Source organism: Columba livia, chromosome 15 (assembly GCF_036013475.1).
Source record: "Columba livia isolate bColLiv1 breed racing homer chromosome 15, bColLiv1.pat.W.v2, whole genome shotgun sequence".
Lineage (NCBI taxonomy): Eukaryota > Metazoa > Chordata > Aves > Columbiformes > Columbidae > Columba > Columba livia.
Genome location: NC_088616.1, coordinates 11369471 through 11388803, shown reverse-complemented (window position 1 = coordinate 11388803; position 19333 = coordinate 11369471). Strand labels below are relative to the sequence as shown.

At 51.1% G+C, this 19333-nt stretch overlaps 1 protein-coding gene across 2 annotated transcripts in view; it reads right to left on the bottom strand.

Annotated features, from left to right (window-relative positions):
* The window catches only part of PKD1 (polycystin 1, transient receptor potential channel interacting), an 87782-nt gene that overhangs the window by 43375 nt on the left and 25074 nt on the right, over positions 1-19333 (bottom strand). For both annotated transcript variants that reach the window (XM_065031220.1, XM_065031221.1), the window contains exons 2-10: positions 12686-12757; positions 11786-11857; positions 10238-10407; positions 6848-7516; positions 6379-6562; positions 2568-2782; positions 1752-1864; positions 1544-1670; positions 345-622 (exon numbers count right to left, since the gene is read on the bottom strand). In XM_065031220.1, the coding sequence (XP_064887292.1) occupies positions 345-622; positions 1544-1670; positions 1752-1864; positions 2568-2782; positions 6379-6562; positions 6848-7516; positions 10238-10407; positions 11786-11857; positions 12686-12757 (1900 nt within the window). The remainder of the gene's footprint in view (positions 1-344; positions 623-1543; positions 1671-1751; positions 1865-2567; positions 2783-6378; positions 6563-6847; positions 7517-10237; positions 10408-11785; positions 11858-12685; positions 12758-19333) is intronic.

Here is a 19333-nt window from a genome sequence, read left to right as displayed (position 1 = left end):
GGAGACCTTTCACCACTCCTCTCTCCTTGGCTACTTAGTATCAAACGCGGTAATAGAGAAGTCATCTTTATGCTCTGTCACCATGGCGTAAGTGCAATGGAATAGCCCAGGAAATCTGCCTTTGACCAACTGTGCGATTGCAACAGGTTTTACTGCAGGGAGCCTGTGGCTTAGAGCAGGAAAGGGAGAAAGTGGTGGCATGTGTGACACTGGGCAAGTCACTTCATCTGAAGGGACTTTAGTATCTCCATCTGCGAACTGGGAACAATTCTTTATTTACCCAAAGGACTCAAGAGAAAACTGCCCCACCTACTCACTGGTTACAGCAGCTAATAAACACTGACCAGATATTGGGAAGAAGGGCCAGCTGGTATTGTAAAGAGAAATTCCTTGACGAGCTCATAGCTGAGCTGGCTTCCATTGTGCTGAGGGGACACGGGGGTTGGGCTGCTGGCAAGAGAAATGTTGGCACACTCGGTCGCATTGCAGCAGTTGTTTAGTGACGAGCACAAATTAGTCAAATGACACCACTGGAAACCAGGAGGACATTCAAGCAGAGTCCAGTTCCCATCATCCTGAGCAGGGTGGAATAGTTCTGTAGCGTTTCTTCCCTCCTGGTAGTCTGGAATTAGGGAAAGAGGAAGCAAAGATCACCATTCTGACACGTAGCACTTCTGTTGCACCTTTTCAAGCCAAATCCACCGTTCTTCTCCACGGTTAGTAAACGTTGCAACTGCAGCATGACCTGGTACTGCGTAAGACAAGTGTCCTGTTTTACAGGAAATTTTCACAAAGGCACAAAGACTGTTAAAAACAAAGGTAGTGTCTTTTCCAGTGAGGACGCAGCAATTTGCAATCTGTAAGAGATCTATGTTCAAGCAAAAGCGAGTCCAAGTAAAAGCAGAGCTGGCTTTGACTCTGAAAACACATTAAGCAACTTTTCTTAAGTTAATGTTTCCATGTCAAAGTATCAGCTTTTCAGTGTCAAAAAATATCCTTTTGTAACCAGCCAACCCTATAGCTACAGCAAACATTCTGCTGCAAAATTAATTGTTGCCAAAACTGTGACTATTGAGTTGTTGTACAAGGAATAAAAGGCTTATTAGATTATCTCATCCATCGGGAAGAAAAAGCCTCAGGAAAACGTTCTTCCTTGTTAACCTGTGGGGCCAGATGGACCAGAAGACATTTCCATTTGACACATCAAGTCTTCCCAAAGTATAAAGTATAATTCAGAAGATTAATTCACTTCTACACGTTCCTTACACTCATATTTTCTTCACACATTGAGACAGGTTTTTCCCCCTATTAATTTCTCCAGGACAAGCACTTCTCCAAGGCAACTTCGGGCTGTCCAACCGGGCCCACAGATTTTGCACTTGAGTCTCCGCAAAAAATAGAACCAAATCTCTGAGCCTTTAAGGCTTCAAAGTTTCTGCTCTGAGGACAGAGGGGCCACAGAAGGCCACACGTACTTGGTTTGACAAGGCCCTGATGGTGTCAGCTCTGACAATACGACAAGTGTCAAGAGGATCTGTCTCACCTTCCCCATCGATTGGTCTGTGCACCTGGAACCTCACTTGAACGGGCTGCCGCAGCTCCTGCGTCGCAAACTCCAGCACAGTCAAATATCCCTCGTGCCTGAACGCCAGCTCAGGGAACACCATCACCTGCAAAACAAACGCGGTTCTCACCCGCCTGCATCTCCCCAGGCTCCCTTGTTGGCAGCGGGACCAGCAAACCCTTCTCACCTCCACAGCTTCCCACGGGGCTGACACCACATCTTCAGTCACATTTCTCACAGCCTCCTGCGTGTCAAACACCAGGTCTCCCACAAAGAAGTTTTCAGCATTTAAAAGAACTCCTGTTTGCAAAGGAAATATGTGAACAAAGCCCGTGAGACTCAGCAAGGCCCGAAGTTACTCCCCCACGGTGCAGCAGAGCTGTCGCAGGGCTGGGACCACTCAGGAATCTGGATCTCCAGCTTTACTGGAAAAGCAGCTGCTGTGATCCTGTATTTTCCTTCTTCTTACACGTGCTTTGATTTCTTTCTCATCTTGCACAAGTGACGTTTGCAATTCTCAGCAATTTTGACTTCTAGGAACTCTGCAAATACTTCTCCCTTCCAACACCCAATGGTTTACTTTGAGTTTTTGAACACAAGGTGAACTCCTCATCCTCCCTGTCCCCATGGACTTCACAAGAAATGTGGCCAGGACCAGCTGGTTCCCACCAGCAGCAAACACCTCTGGGTCTGTCACAGTCAGGCCAGGTCCTGGGGACTGAGCATAACGAGGGCCAGTGAGCTCTCTTCCTTGGGCTGGCTCTTCCTTCTTACCTAAATCTTCTCCCATATTTCATTTCCTTTCTGCTTCTCTTTCTTACTCCCTACACCACTTTGGGAGATTTGGGAGGTTGCATCAACACCAGCCTGCACAGCACACAACACATTAGCCCACCTAATGATCTCCAAGGCCCTCTAGTCTTGTAAGTCACAAGACCTCAATACTGTGGATGTCACTAGGACACCCACCTGCCCACAATGCTGGGCTCGGAGCAGAACCCACCTTTGGGCTTGTACTCGCAGACATAGCTGTGCTTGGCCATGCACAAGTCCGTGTTGCACTGGCCGGTCGGACCCATCCGCACACAGTGGTCAGCGTTGGAGGGATGGGGCTCTCCTGGCAGCCAGTTCTGACAGCTCTCCAGATTAAATCCTTCACCTCTTTGCTGTGCTCCAGTGCTTGCAAAATCATTGAATCCAATCCAGACATCGAGGCTCCTTCAAAAAAAAAAAAAGGGGGGGGGGCGGGCGGGGGATTTCAGGAAATCATTAATATTATAAAGATCTGGGACAGACGCCATCTATAGTTCTCTATAAAAATAATAATCTTAACAACAACAGCTTCATCCGGGTGCCACAGGCTGCACTTAATGGAGCCTTTTAGTTACTAAAGGATTCCAGCATCCATTCTACTGCCAGAACCCAGCTCTTCAACAACAGCTCCTTCACAGCACACTGCCCTGCTGCCCACCAGCCCTTCACACCTCTGCCCAAAAGCTACAAAAAACCACCTGCTCTTTGACAAACCGGGAAGAGAAGCAGCTCAGGGGGTCACTGTGTGCTGCTGAGTCCAACCTCTGATGACCACTGCCCCACAACGTGAGTCATCCCATGCCCAAAATGCCAGTCCTCCCGCTCCAGTTAAGAGAGGACTCAGTTACAGGCACCACAGAGCTCGTGACATACTGGTAAGCACCGATTCTATCAGTCATGACTGGTACAGCACGGTCATACAGAACTGTCTGGAAAAGCTGCACCTTTTATAAAACTTTTGCTTTATTTATGGAATCATAGAATCATTTTGGTTTGAAAAGACCTTTAAGATCATCAAGTCCAACCATAACCCAACTCTGCCACTACCCCATGTCCCTGAGAACATCTCCGCATCTGTTCAACCCCACCAGGGATGGTGACTCCACCACTGCCCTGGGCAGCCTGTTCCAATGCCCAACAACCCCAATTTTTTCCAATATCTAATCTCAGCCTTCCCTGGCACAACCTGAGGCCATTTCCTCTTGTCCTATCACTTGTTCCTTGGGAGCAGAGCCCGACCCCCCCTGGCTCCAACCTCTTTTCAGGTAGTTCACAGATCAGAAGGTCTCCCCTCAGCTCCTGTTCTCCAGTTGAACCCCCCAAGTCCTTCAGCTGCTCCATCACATTTGTGCTCCAGCCCCTTCCCCAGCTCTGTTCCCTTCTCTCAACTTGCTCCAGTACCTCAAGGCCTTTCTTGGTGTGAGGGGCCCAAAACTGACCCCAGGATTCGAGGTTTGACCTCCCCAGTGCCCACCACGGGGCTGTGCAATTTGCTGCCAGTCAATTCTCCACTGCAAGCAGAACTGGCATCAGGGCAGGATTAAACCTCGGCTGGTGCCAGGTACAGGAGCTCCTGTACAAATCAGGGGATCTTTGATGCAGCTGCTGGGAGATCAGTAGCTCCTCAGCCACCCCTGTCCAGCAATGGCTGTTGGGGAACACAAAAGAAACACCAGTGTCGCTTCAGGAAGACGAAATGTCCCTTCCACATCGGGAAGCTGGCTGAATCCCAGCAGAGATTCTGCTGGAAAAGTGCTGAACGGTCTCTCACAGCCACAAACAGCCTGGACAACTGTTTCTAATTGCACCCAGCAGAAAGTGAGGCATTTGTTCTGTATTAACTTCTCAGGAGCACCCTCAAAGCTCCAACTCCTGCAGGTTGCACCCAGCTCTGGCACAGCCTTGTCCCTCCGCTCCCATGTGCTCCCGGGGTGGCACAACCACTGTGCAAAAAGCAGACCGGGGGGATAATTGGTGTCTATCCACTGCAAGGCTCAGACAGATTAAATGATTAATGAGGTCATGCTGAAAAACGACAACAAAAATAACTGTTCCATGAATCAGTAGTTTTCATTGCAAATAAGATTAAAAAATAAATAACCGCTGCACTCTGCTCCTGAACCACTGGCAGGGGATTACGGAGAACGGGCTAGGAAACCGCCTGTTTGCTGCCATCAGTAAAACCCGATAGAGATTTTCCTTTTCTAATTCCAGCTATGATCTAACTGCAAGTCACACACACACACAAAAAAAAATAGAAGAAGAAGAAGAAATGGGATGGCTGGCTTGCTTCCCATCCCTGCCCCACGGCTCAGCCCACTGCCTTGCAAAGAGGAACCAGAGGGCTCTCGACAGGTTCTGCTGAAGCAGGATGTGAGCACGTGAGCACCCCTGTGCTCCGAGGAAGGACCAAGCTGCCTGGCTCGGGGCAGAACCAAGGGGGGGAGAAGGAAAGGGAGAGGGGCTCCCCAAGCTGCCTCCGCAGGGCAAGTGGGGTCCCCGGGGGGCTGCGGGATGGAGAACTCTGCTCCTGGGGAGGCTGTTGAGCGGCAGGAGCGAACGAGGGAGCGCGGCCATCACTGCCGCACGCTCTAATAGGAAACACATTTCTGCCTCTGCCATTTTCCCACAAGAAACCATGGAGTCTGCACGTTCCAAAAAGCTGCGGCTCGGTTGATTTGTCTTTTATCACCAGGGAAATCGCATCCTGGAACTGCCTCATTCATGTTTATCTGAATGGATTAATAAAATAAATACATGAAATAAAGGGGGCTGGGGAGGAGAGCAACGTGGGGCAGCAGCTGGGAAACAGCTTGGGCGGCTCATTCCCTTCTGAGGTCTCATGATTTCCTTACTGCAGTCCATCAAAAGCCCTGCACGCAATGCCTGATAAATCAGAGCAGCCAGCGACCAGTCCCTAACCCACGGGAAGGGACAGACCACATGTTTGCAATCTCGGGATAAATCCCAGCATGAAGGGAATAGGGCAAGGATACAAGTTTGGGAAGAAGGAGCTGTCAGACTTTCAACAGGACTGTTCAAAGCCTACGTCACACGCAGCTGTTCCCTTTGCATGTGCTTTCTGGGCCGTGTTTATGAAGAGGCCATCTCCAACATCTGCATCTGGGAGTGCTGACAAGAGCTGTCGGGCCCCTGAAAGCTTTTCTGATCGTCCTTCCCCCCGCCAAGACGGCTGGTTGGAGAAAGAGCACTTAGAGGGGCGGATTTAATCAAAGGCTGACACTTTCCGTGCTCTCTGTTTATAAAGCTCAAGGCCTGAGGTGGAACAGATGCTGCTGGACCCTGACGCTCGGAAAGGAGCGCGGCTCCTTCTCAGGATGAGGAAGAAGAGGGGAAGGGTCTGGATTCAGGCTGCAGCCGTGGCTGGAGGGTGCAGGTCCCAGCTGCAGAACTGGTTCAGGCTCTGCTGGAGCGGTGCTGGATGCCACCATGGTGTCACAGGTGGGACAAAACAGCTGTAATGCTGCTGATGGAGGGAGCTGGTTGCAAGGGGCTCCATGGTGGTACTCAAACACCCTCTGGACAAGAGCACCAGACCTTCTCCACCGCTCACAGTCTGCAGACTGTGCTGACCTCCCAGGTGGATGCTCAGCTCAGCCCAGCCCCCCTCGCTCCTCACCCTGCACATCTGCACCGCTCCAGATGCACCCACAGGCACCAATGGAGGGATAAGACGCCCACCAGCAGCAATCCCACTGCTCCCACTGCCAACTTCCACCCTTTCCGCCCCATTTCTCTTCTTTCCTCCACAGCCTTTAAGCAAAGCAGTCAAGCTCAGCAAGGGCTCAGGCTCTGCTTACTCCTCCTCTTTGCTCAGCAGCCTCATCCTCACCATTTCCCTGTGCTCAGCCTGGTCCGTGTGTCTCCCCAGCCTGACCAGCTGCGCCTGGACGCTCTGGACCTAGACCCCTCTGCAAGTGTCACCCCAGGAACACAAGACCCATCCCCAGGAAATCTTAACCCTTTCCCTCCTCGCTTACCTGATGACATGAGCGACTAGGAAGCTCTGGATGTCGGGGGTGCTGACAAAGGCCAGGTCCCCGTTGCCGCGCTCCTGGCAGTGCCGCTGGGCCTCCAGCCACTCGGCCTTCTCCACCACCAGCCGGTAGCAGTGGTTGTTGCCCGGGAACACCAACCCATCAGGGGGGCACATAGGGTGAACAGCTGCATGGGGGAGAAGAACACAAGCATGATGTCCTTACTATGGGCCCACACATCCCAATCCAACTGGGGAGGGAAGCTCCAGGAATGTCCCGTCCTTCTTGGAGCCCAGAAATTCCCTTTGCTGTTGAAGTGCACTCTGTGCAGTCATCTCCTTGGACCAGGACAGAACAAAATGCTGCCTGGTCCGTCAGGGGAGCAAGGAGTGCCCAAAGGAGCCCATCCCTTAGTCCTCGGTAGAGAAGGACCCAGTGCCACCCTGAGCCCAGCAGCAGCCGCCCCACGTACCTCTGCCCAGCTCTCCAGCCTCTGCGGTGATCCCGTACAGCACCGTGAGCCCAGTGCCACCCCTGTTGTGGATCCAGATGTCCAGACTCTCATTCGTCTTGACCAAGGAAGGACACTGCAGCTCTAACTGCTGGGGTGAAGCCACCACCTCAATTTCTGCCTGCACGGATAAGACCTTGGTGCCCACAAAGATGGTGGAAGTGATGTTGTACTGTCCAGGCAAGGTGTACACATGGACAGCTGTGTTTCCAGTGGTGTTGAGAACCTCTGTCTGGTCCCCAAATTCCCACAGTAAAGTGCTGGCAGCGATGGGAATACTGACGTTGAAGAGCACGGCCTGGTGCAGGCTGTACCGGGGCTGCAGTCCTGTGAAGGACACGGGCAGCTGTGCCTGGAAGGGCGAGGGGACGAGCAATGGGCCATCACAGGCCTGCCCGGACAAATGCTCAGTGCAAAACAGCAAACAACCAGAAGAAGAGTTTGTTTCTTGGGCAGCACCACACAAACACTGCCCCTGGCTGCTGAAACCTCCATATTCCTGGTCTTCGGCATAACAGAGTGCACTGCAGGTCTCCTCGGTGAGGTTCCCAGGGTGCACAGACGTGAAGAGGATGATGAGTTCAGCCTCTTCTGTGTGGTTGCTCGTCAGACACGTTATGTATTGAGCTCCTGGGGGACAGAACAGAAGATCCTCTGGCAAACTGACACTGTGAGGCCACAGCTTGGTGAGACCCTCCAGAAGACACCACCCCAGGCTCCTGGGAATGGGCTTCTCCTGGGCAGCTCCTATTCCAAGCACTTCCTTTTTGAGACTTGCCTGGGAAGTCTTTAATCCCTCAGCAATGATTTCCAAACTCTTTATGCTAATTAATGATGACAGAAATAATAAACCAGTCACACAGATTTATGGAGCACCAACACTCAGTAAATAAAATGGATCTTTGGAGAGCCTGACAGTCTCATGGGATGTGGAGGCATCGAATGACAGAACAGTGTGGGTTGAAGGGACCTTCCCGGCTCCCCCAGTGCCACCCCTGCCATGAGCAGGGACATCTTCACCAGCTCAGGTTGCTCAGAGCCCCGTCCAGGCTGGCCTGGGATGTCTCCAGGGATGGTTCATCTACCACCTCTCTGGGAACCTGGGCCAGGCTCTCACCACCCTCAGGGGCAACAATTTCTTCCTCATTTCTAGTCTGAATCACCTCCCTGGTGATGCAGTCCAAGATAAGATTGCCCTTCTGGGTTGCAAGCACACATGGTGGCTCATGGCCAGTCTTTCATCCCCCAGTGCACTCAGGTCTCTCCATCAAGGGCTGCTCTCCATCCCTTCACCCCCAGCCTGTACCGATACCGGGGGTTGCCCTGACCCAGGACTTCATGCTTCGCCTGAATGTGACCCTCAAAGGAGCCCACAGGACTTGCCACCAAGTAAGACCAAGACAAAAGGTTGTCCCTTGGCTGTACCTTGGCTTGGTCTGGTGCAGCACGTTTCACCATGTGCTACTTGGGGCTTCCAGCAACATGTCTAGAACCAAACACACTTTACAGACACATCGGGGCCATGAAGGAAATATCACTGGCAGCCACTGCAGCCTTTCTGGGGAGGGCCAAGAGCTTCCCACGTACTTGCAGGCAAAATCTGGTGCTAGAAAAGAGGGCAATGGCACCTGAGGAGTGTGGAAGGATGAACATGTATGCATTCATGGCAAGGATGGACAGAAACAACACGTGCCTGGCTGCAGGGAGCACAGGCGGACACGTGCAGAGACACGCAGGCACGTACGATGGCAGCCACAGCAGCCCTGGTCTCAGAGCAACAGCTCGTTCCCTGGAGTTTGCTCCCTCCTTGCAAGGGGTGGGATGTTCCTCTGCCACAAACTCAGCGGCAGGACCTCTGCCACGTGCACAGCCGCAGCCCAGCTGGACCGGCCTGGCCTCTGCTCAGCGCTGCCCACGCAGCCGAGCCATGTTTGCTCCTCTGTTGCTGCTGGTTGCTACAACATCTCCCCCCAAACATCCCAACAGCTCCGGCCTTGCGTGATCTTCCCACACCAAACCCATCCAACTGTCCAGCTTTCTCCATGGCTTTGCTGCAAACCTTGAGCCACTTTTCTTAAGAAAAGTCCCGTGAGGAAGATCACGGCATGGGAACGACTTTGCTTTTTAACACCAGCCTGGTCAAACTTCTTCATTCCCTGATGGTCATTAACAACTGTCAGTAGCTGGCAGGCTGTCCCCAGCCTGCTCCCATTACACTGAATTACCCCAGAGACAGCCTCACATTATTGTTTCCACACTAAGTAGTTCAAGAGGGGAACAACTAATTATCAAGAGGAGTAACAGTGCCACTGTTATTCCCCTTGGTAATTCCTGCAAGGTGCTGCAGGGCTGGGGAAAGAGGAACAACCACCCACCGGGTTTTGGCCCCCTGAGCACTGAACTTCAGCAGGCAGCTCATCCAGCTCAGCCCCATCACCGCGTCCTTCTGTCAAGCACTAACGGGGACGCCCAATGCCTGTCGGGGGGAGCACTCGCTCTCCCTCCCTCTCTCTTACTTGGACACTGCTGAGCATCCAGGTCAGATGAGTTTTCTTAGGGCTCTTCCTCCTACCCTCCCATTAAACACCAGCCCACATTTCTGCTAGCCCAGGCAGTCCCAACACTGCCCCCGGCGCAGGCCACCCCAACGTGGAGCCCTGTCAGCTGCACAGACTCAACCTCACATGTCCTCAGGTCCCATCAACTCCAGTGAGATTTCACTGCTTAAAGTCAGCCTGTCAAAAGCATAAGAGGAGAGCCCAAAGTGATGGGGCTGGTGCCATCTGATGGCTGCCTGACGCTTGTCTGTAAGGAGTTTGCTGATCTCAGCCCTGGTGTGACTGACTCCAGCCCCAGGCGTCAGGGCACAGTCATCTGCTGCTGTTATGATTCTATGATTCTTTTGGGATTAACTTTTCCTCCAATGTGATGATCGCAAATATCTTGCAGATTTTTTTACAGCAATAGTCTTTCAAACCGCAGTGTAGCACTTCTAAAACAGTTTTTAGTTGTCTCTAAATCACATTTAATTGTGCATTCTTTTGCTTTTAATGTTTTTTGATTACGCTTTCTGTGTAGTTGTGTAGTTTCTGCCCAGGGAAGTGGTTGAATCACCACTTCTGGAGGTGTTTTTAAAAGACGTGGAGAAGTTCTCAGGGACATGGGTTAGTGCCAGGGCTGGGTTAACGGTTGGATTAAATGATCAGGAGGGTCTCTTCCACCCAAAATGATTCTATGATTTGCTTAATTAGATTAGAATTGGTGACTTGAGGTCTAGATGTGAAGCCTTTGGGCCCATCCTTTGCACTGGTTTAGTCATCTCCCCCAGCACCGCCCGCAGCGTTCCCTTACCGCAAGTAGCGCTGAGGAAGGAGACGTCGAAGAGGGAACGGTTTGCCACCTGGGGAGGGTGGGCGCATCTCGCGTCCGATGCCTCAACCACTCTCACTTTTCTGTTTTCCACCCAACGGGGCAACCAGGCAAGTTTGCAGTCACAAACAAATGGATTCCAACTTAATTTTCTGTAAGAGGGAGATCAGACAAAAGTCAGGCATTAACTTGACATGTGCTAAGTGTTAATTACCACAGTGTGCAGATCCCTCACGGTTCCCATCTGCACCACTCTAGAGAAATGCCTCAGAAAGAACGGTGAGGGGAGTTAATGAATAGGGAATCAAGCAATAATTAACATGATTTTTCTAGAGGCTAGAATTAGGCAAGTACTCCAAGTACTTTTTTCACTCTACAAATAATTGTTGCAATTAGAAGCAAATTAAAGACACAGTCTTACATTTAAAATAGTTTTCTATCTCACAGCCATTGGCTGTAATGACAGCCTCTCCAGCTAAGGGAGACTATTTACAGCTCCATTAAAAAATAGCTAAGAGAATCAAATTGATCTGTCAAAAAAGAAATGCAAAGTCAATGATAATCTTTCCATGTGGCAGTTTAATGAAAAGATGGAAACTTTAATTGCAGCTAAGCTTGCTCCAAATTACAGCCTTTGGCATTCAGCTGCGAACAGGCCAGAGATGGAGAGATGTTTGTTTAGCTGACGCCAGCTGGGCTGGGCTGCCGCAGGGGCTGAACCCAGGAGTTTTATACTGAAGGCACCGCTTTGCCGGCCAGCCTGAGCAGGGACAGACTCACGTGGACCCTGCCTGGATCCTTTGTGCCTTTTCAGCACCACTTGCAACCAAAACCAAGGAGCTGAACATGCCCTCTGTGTCCTGGTGCCAGGGAGAATGTGTGCATTAGCTTTTTTCTTGCTTGCCAAGAGTGATCGCACGGGGTTAATCCTTTGGCTCATTCAAATACAGAATGGCCATTCTGTGCTGTCACTTCACATATTTCTCCTGGAAATGTGTGGCACCCCCTCGCCACCCTTCGCATAACAGCACAGATTTAATTACTTCAATTAAAAACCACTATAAGCCTGAGAACTTGAATCACTCATAGAGAACATCTTCAAATGCCATCAAGTGACTCAGACACTTCGGTTGGGGTCTCCATGTTGCAGGTCAGAGCCCTTTTCATCAGATCCCCCTGTCCCAAGGTGTGACCACACAAACACGAACAAGTGTGACCCAGAAACAAGAATCTGGGCATTGCTGGTGTGGGAGGGAAGTAGGGATGCCAGGAAGGCAGCAGCAGAGGTTGGAGGGAGCCAGGAGACAGAAGCAAAGTCTGGGAAGGGGTTGGGCTTGAAGGGCACCAACAGGAGCCAGGAGCAGGACACAGATCGAGGAAGAAACTGGAGAGAGGCCAAAGGGCGGCTGTTTGGTGGGGTACGTGCCCCAGAGCTCCCCACAGCAGTGCCACATCCCACCCTAGCGGGAAGGGAAAAGCTGCTTCCAGGAAAAGTCTGAATAAAGAACGAGGAAACAAAAAGGAACTTACATTTCACTTAAATTAAATAAATTATCAAATATTCCATCTTCTAATGTAGAAATCTCGTTGTGGCTTATATCTCTGTAATAGAAGAGAAAACGAAAAGGCAAGTTCATCATGCAGGTGACAACTTCCCAGCCAACAGAAGGATCAACCTCTGTCCCAAGCTCTGCCTGAGTACTTGTGACAACCTGAGCACCCTGAGTCTCAACAGCCACATGCACATGACAGCAAAATGTCACTGAGTCATGGAACCACAGCATGGTTGAGGTTGGAAGGGACCTCTAGACATCACCTGGTCCAACCAGGTTCTCAAGCAGGGTCACCTAGAGAGGGCTGCCCTGGGTCACATCCAGGCTGCTTTTGTGTATTTCCAAGGATGGAGACTCCACAGCCTCCCTCGGTAGCCTGTTCCCATGCTCAAGTCCAGTTCCAGTGCTCCAAGTCCTTCCCTAAGTCCTCCTGTAAGGAGGTTATTGAGGTGTAGACAGCAGGCTGTCCAGGCTGTCACCCACCCAGCTGGAGCCACCAAAGCGGGTTTTGCTGCTGGCTGCATTGGTGCCTTTTTTGATCTGACAGTCTCATTTGTCTTTAAAAAACAGTCAATCTCTATGAACCATCAATGAGTAACAGTGCAAACTCATCCGATCAGTGGCTGAAGCAGTGAGTGTGCTGATGACCACAGCTCTCCCCTTCTGGCCACCGTCTGGGCCTTTGGGAGAGCTCCGGCTACGGAGTGATGGGACATCAGGTCTTTCCCAGTAGTGCTGGGCTCTTCAAAGGACCCTCAGCTCAGCACCCAGTTCCCTCAGATAATAAGTGGAGTTTGGACACCACGACTTTATCACAATTTTCCACGTACGAACACAAATTTTGTGACAAATCTCGTCCTCTTGCCTGTGTACTTACAGTTGTGCCAGAGAAGTCAGACCTGCGAATATCTGCACATCTAAACCACCGATCCTGTTACTGGAGAGATCCCTAGAGAAAGAAAACACAATTTTCAGCTTTTGTTCAACTTCAGTTTTGTAATTTCTCCATTACCAGCCCTTAGAAGAGCCTCCCTCCAAACTCCAGCCCCACTCCAGACTGGAAGGGTTTGGTGTGTTAAAGCCGAGCTTTTCTCCCAGCCAAAGAAAACACCTTTCCCAGCTATAAAGCATTTGCTGCTTCAAGCTTTGTATCATGTGTAGATACAGATCAGGATTATCATGATACACATTCCACTCTGCAGCAGATCTGGAGTAATGACAGACATGAGAAATGTATTACTAAATTTAATGCATCCTTTTCAAAAAGTATTCAAGTCTAATAGGTGTTCAAAGAAGTAATTAAGAAATAATTCAGTCTAAAGTAGTAATTAACTTCAAGAAAAAATTTATTAAGAACTTCCAAGGGCATTTCTGGTGCCAAAGAACTGATAATTAATTAGACAATTGATGCGTTCAACTTTTACATTTTGAGGATCTTTTTGTCTCTCCCTGGAAAAGCTTAAAAGGGAAGAAGAAGTAACAAAGAATATTTTCTGTTTAAAATCAGGTTAGGTTGCCCTTATGAAAGGAACACTGTTACAGAAAATCTCCAGTCACTCACTCTAACACCAACAGCCTTCAACTCATCCAAAGGAAAATTGTTTCTGTCCTCCAGCCCAGCTCTTCTCACCCCATCTCCTCTTTTTCAGCTTTAAAATGTCACTCAGCCACGAAGTGAAAGTTTCACTGATCAGTCTCCACTCATTCCTAATAAACTTCACTCTCAGGTTTCAGATTAATCTCCTTTGGCCAAAGCCTTTTAGCAGCATCAAAATCCCGATCCCGAGCCCATGCGATGTTATTACCCTTCAAGGGTTTCTGGCAGAGCTCGGGGAGGCGGATGGTGCTGGACCAAGGAACCTTCTCCGGCCCACCCCCTTCCTCACCTTTCTCCCTACAATCATCTCCTGTAACTTCTCCTCGCTGTCTCACCTCTTCTTTTTACCTCCTAATCAATTATTTTTTTTGTTTGATCTGACATCTAAACTTAACTTATCCCAATGAAAAGAATTCTGCCAAACTGGCAGGAAAATTACAGACGATTCCAGGAAAGTCTGGGATAAGTAACAGGGATGGATGTCTCTTTAAAAGGTTTATTTTCTCTGATTTTGCTGTCCAGGAGTTCTTTGCCAAGCTGAGAGTGGATTCAGAAGAGTTCACCAGCAACTACCAATAAAGAAGTCCAAGAAATGTGAAAAATAAAGGCTTGACAAATACACTTTCAACACAGATGCTGGCAAAAATATCCGATCGAGCCAGCGTTCTTTTGCCTGGGGGCAGCCGGGGCACTAGTTAAAGAGCATCCTTTGCTGCAGTTTCACAGACCACACGGGGGTCACATTCTGCACAAGAGACAGGAAAATTGCCTCCAAACCTGCTCCCAGCTCCTGCTTGCAAGACAAAACACAAAGTCCAGCTTGGACGGAGTCCCAGCTGCTGCCAGCCAGGGCAGAACCTTCCTCGGGACAATCCTGTAAATCCTCAGGGAGGATTTCTGTGCATCGTACTCCTCTGCACCTCCTTCCACTACCTGACCGGATTTGGAAAGGACCAGACCACCAACCAGTTACCGTACAGGGAGACCAGTAAAACTATTTATATTTAAAAAACCTGGAAACAACCCATTTAATTTTCAGGCAGCACCTCAAGCCCAAGACAGAAGGAAATTGTGTTTCAGCGCTGATGCCTTCCTGCTCCTTGCCCAAACAAGAGAGACCTCCAAAACAAACCATTCCGCTGCTGCAAACCCAGGGCTTTGGCACTGCTGAACGCTTCTCCATCAGTGCTGCTTGGCCACGTTGTGCCAGCACAGACGGCACCACCAGCACCCAAACCAGGCAGGGAATGGGGACACCCAGCCCCAAGCCCCTCTCTGCAGATTTCTCTCCACCGCACCCATCTCATTGCTTCCCAAGGAGGAAATTAAGAACCTGAAGGGGCAGGTCTGCTCTTTTCCATCCCTCTGTCCCCAGCCCTTTCCAAACAGCCCTTAGCATTATTTCCATTTCATCTCAGAGAAATCTTTTAAACTTCAGATTAAGTGAAGGTGAAGATCCCAAATCCTTGCCTCCCAGGGGTCAGCCAGCTCCATTGCCACCTGTGAGAAAGACCAGGGATGATTGGGACTTGGGACCTGCTCCAGAAGATGCTCAGCAGCAGAGCTGCTCCCACTCGCCCCCACAAAGAGCTAAAATGCAAACACAGTCAATAATTCCCCACTCGGTGCTGCTTTTACAGCCTGTTGGGCTGACACTAGATGTCACTGCCTGCCGAACAGCACGAACCAGGGACAAGCTCCTGGTGACCAGGGGTGACCCAGTGGGACGCCCAGAGCTGGCACTGTGGCCAGTGGGTTTGGTTCAGGAAGGGCCAGGAGGAGACCTCCCCCATAAACTAGCAAGTGACAACCCTCAACCCACTGATCTGCTCAAGGGACTCTGCTGCTTCGTACAGACAGGACAGATTGTCAGCCACTTGGACGCATCTCACGGTGGAAGAGCTGGAGGGGACTCCTGCGCCCTTTCCTCTCCTGACAGCACAACTGAGCTGTCGTTCCACACACAGTCATCAAGCTCATGTGGCCAGATACGATCATCTGAGCTCACCCATCTATCCAGCACCCACTGTCACCCACAGCCAGCACTGACCCACAGCCCCGCACGCAGAGAAGCTCCACCAGCAACCTTCAAAGGAGAAAGCTGGGGCTGGGTTCCCAGGTGAGGCTGCGTCAGAAGTGTGAGATGCTCCAAACCCTTGGAGGTGATAATGAACACAAGCTCTCTCTGCACCCAGACACTTTGTCACTTCACTACACTTCAAGTGCAACCTTGGTTGCCACCCTGCGTCTTCCACGGCCTGAGCTCCTGTCCAGAACCTGCTGAGGAGCTGCTGTCCTCCACCAGACCAGGCACCAGATGGTACCACCAGTGCCTACAAACCACAGCCCAATTCCCTTGCTGTTTTCTACCCTTGTCTTCACTACCTGATCAAGAACTCATGTAAAAAATCCCAGCTTTCAGCCTCCCCAGAGCTCCTCAGTGCAAGGGACACAGGGCTCCTGCTGACAGGAGATGCCAGGAACAGTGGCAGATGCCACAAGGCACCGAGCTGGGCTCCCAGCCGCCCATTTGCCTTCTCCCACCAGTCCCTCTCCAGCTCGTATGGAAAATCACATTATGCCTTCCTGGCATGGGAAAGATGGCTGTGAACACAGCTAGGCTGCAGAAAAGAAACTAAAAAAATCAGGAAATATTGAGCAATAAAAGCCAACGCAGAGGCTGTGGGACAGAGCTCAGCCTCCCAGTGCCACAAACTGCCACGACTGTGTTTTCTCAGCCCACTGCCAGGCTGGAGGAAATTCGGAGCAGGTTCAAAGCCGAGCTGAAGCCAGCAGAAAACAAGGCTCTCCATTGAAACGCACTGTGCACGCAGACAGCTGCCCTCTCCATGAGAAGAAAGAAAAATGTAGTTTATTTGTGCCACAGGGGATACTGAGAACAGGCTGTGCTGCCTGGAAGAGGGCAGCTATGAGCAGGTCCAACTTCTCAATCCTGCCTCAGTTTCTACACTGTACAAAGGAGCCATGTAAAGCCAGAGGAGGCTGGGAGGATTGGCCTGCTCCTCCCCAGACCCCTGTGGGACAAGGGACACCAAAACCCACCGATGACTAGGGTGTAGAACAAGGAACATGTGAAATATGCCTTACAGAGAGCTGCCTTGCAGCTCCCCAGCAAACACCCACATTTAACTCACATGCCCAGCAAACTAATCTTCTGGAAGTGGAGCTGGTCGTGGAGGGAGGGTGAAGCTTTGGGTAAAGGAACATTTGGTAATGAGGGCACCAACCTGAGCCTTGGGAGCCTCCTGCTCTATCCCAGCTCTGCCACCAGCTCCCACGTGATGCTGGGTGCTCACCGAACCTCCCTGGTGCTGCGGGTACCACAGGGCTGCGGCAGCTACATCCTGAGAGTGGGACGATGGATCAGCCACAGCCACTGCCCACAAGATCACCCGGAGATGGGGTCGGGTGACTTTGGGGGTATGAAGCAGAGAGCGCTGGTGTGGCCAGCACAGCTGGCAGCGAGCAGCAGGAATCGGTACCGGCCACCTCCTCCCCCTGCGATGCTCAGACAGGCTCTGTGGCCACCAGCCCCTGGGGTTATTTCTGCAACGCTGTGGTGGACAGGCTTATTTTGGTGCACTGCTGTTTTTTTCTGAATTCCACAGAACATATAATGTTGAGCAGAGTATAGCATGCCTCCGCCTGCCAAGCCTGATGTCATGCTCTCATTATGTCATTTGTGGGCCCATTCTGCCTTCATTTCACAAAAAAAAGGCAGGGAGGGGAAGAGGGGGCAGTGCTGGCTTGTGCCTTCCCCAGCCCTTTTGGTGTGTGGAGTCCAGCCAGAACAGTAATGGGAAAAGCATCCACCGACGGAGAGAAGTGTCTGTGCAGAGGAGCCTGCACACGGGTTGGGAAGAGCCACAGCCGTTCGGTAGAGAAGAAGCTCCAGGTCTGCAAACAACAAGAAAAGCTGAGTGTGTGGGTCAGTGAAGCTCTAGAGGTGCTGGGGGTTGTGTGACACAAGTAAGAGTCCTGCAGACAGGGCTGGGCACCATTTTGGCCCAGAGACTGTGTTTTAACAGCAGGAGTGGTTGCAGGGATGTTGGAATAGCTCTGCCCCTGGGATGAAGGGTCCATCTTGCCCCAGATCCCCCTGTCAGGACCAGGTGCTGAGGGAAGTGCATGAGCAATCCCTTCCCAGCACACCTCCCAGCTCTTGGCACCAGCAACACAGCATCTTAGAGCCAGAAACCACACTGAAAGGTCGTATTTAACAGCCACCAACAGACCAATCCACACAACATATCCCTCCCGTTCCCAAGCCAGCCTGGGCTCCCCAAGAGCCCACAGCAACAAGCTCCGTAACTCACGTGCTTTAAAACAGAAATACTTTCTTTGGTTTGTTGGAACCTGCTAGAGGCATCACTTCATCAGATACCACCTAATTTTCTGCACTGCGAACACTGAATAGTTGTTCTTATTCATCTTCTTTACCCCAGAATAGTTGCTCTTATTCATCTTCTCTGCCCCACTCCTGACTCCAGAGCCTTCCCCAGATTGCCTCCTTCCCAAGCACATCTTCCATGGAAACAACTCCCCCTTTCTTGTCTCAGCTCCACATACTTGGCCAAAACATTCACTGAATTTCACCTTCAGGATATGAAGCTGCTCAGTCCCTGGCAGTTCTCCTGCCTATAAAGCCTTGTAGCAACCAGGGGTAAGAGGCAATGACCGAAGTGAGCAGCAAAGGCAGCACAGAAAATATCTCTGCCCAGCGGTGCCCTGAACAAAGCCCAGCAGCACCCCAAGCAAAGCCCAGCTTTGCAAAGCTCCCACTTCTCACCCCCACCAAAATCCACACCTGGCAACCAGAAAGGACAAGCGACAGAGGGACATGTGAGATGGTTTGTGAGACATGGCAGAGCCTGCAGCTCCCAGCGCCCTCCGGCAGCAATGGAGCAGCAAAGTGCCCTGAGCCCGCCTGACAGCCCCAGCGCTGCCGTGGGTGTTGCCATGGCAAACGCTTCTCTAGTCTCCAGGAACACAAGGCAGCACGGTGCCCCATGCAGCAGCGCTGTGCTGATACTGCCTGACGTACATAGCAGACTTTCCAGAAAAGAGGAGGAAAAACCCTATGTGTTTTTGCATGTACAAGCCAGGAAAAATTATAGGTTTTTGCTGATCTGACTCCTTTTTTAGTTCGTCTTTTGGCTTGCACCTCTCCTAGGAACCACAGTAGAAGTAACAGCGCTTGTATGCAGAAGGGGGAATAGAGATTCTTGCCACAGTGGCTACAGAAATCTGACAAAACACAGGTTTTTCTGTGTGCATGGGGAGCAACACTGTGGTCCCGCACTGGGTGCTGGGAGGTGCAGCTCTCCTGCACAATGGGCACTCAGCCCTTCAGCGCAGACCCCAGGGCACAGCACACGGCGATCTGCATCACCAGCCGCTGCTCTCGGTCCCACTGCAGTGGGGATTTTCCAAGGCAAAGGGATCCCAGCTCCATCACGCATTGGAGCTGCCACCAAACAGCCCTTCCTTCCCCACAGCTGTGGGTCACTGCAAACTGAGGGATCCCACCCCCGGGCAGACACATTTCACCCCCGTGCACAGGGACAACCCCACAGAGATCAGCTTCAAAAAAAGGCCAGGCTGTTGGGGAGCAAACCCATGGGACGGAGGGGCCAGGAGTGGCTCTGGGAGACGCCGCAGCCGCAGGGGCTGCACGCTGGGACTCACAGATGGCGACGAGCACCCTTGTCTCCCTGAGGCTGTCACAGCACGATGACACTTTATTTGCTCATTTTGAATATACGAGTTTCAAATGCCGGCCCAAGTCTTAGCTCTCTCTAAGGAATTTTCCCTAAAAGACTTTTTCACAAATATTCATCTAAAAACTAAATGTTTTTCTTCCCACGGCAAAATCGTAATTGTTGATATGAAAATGTAAGGCAAGGA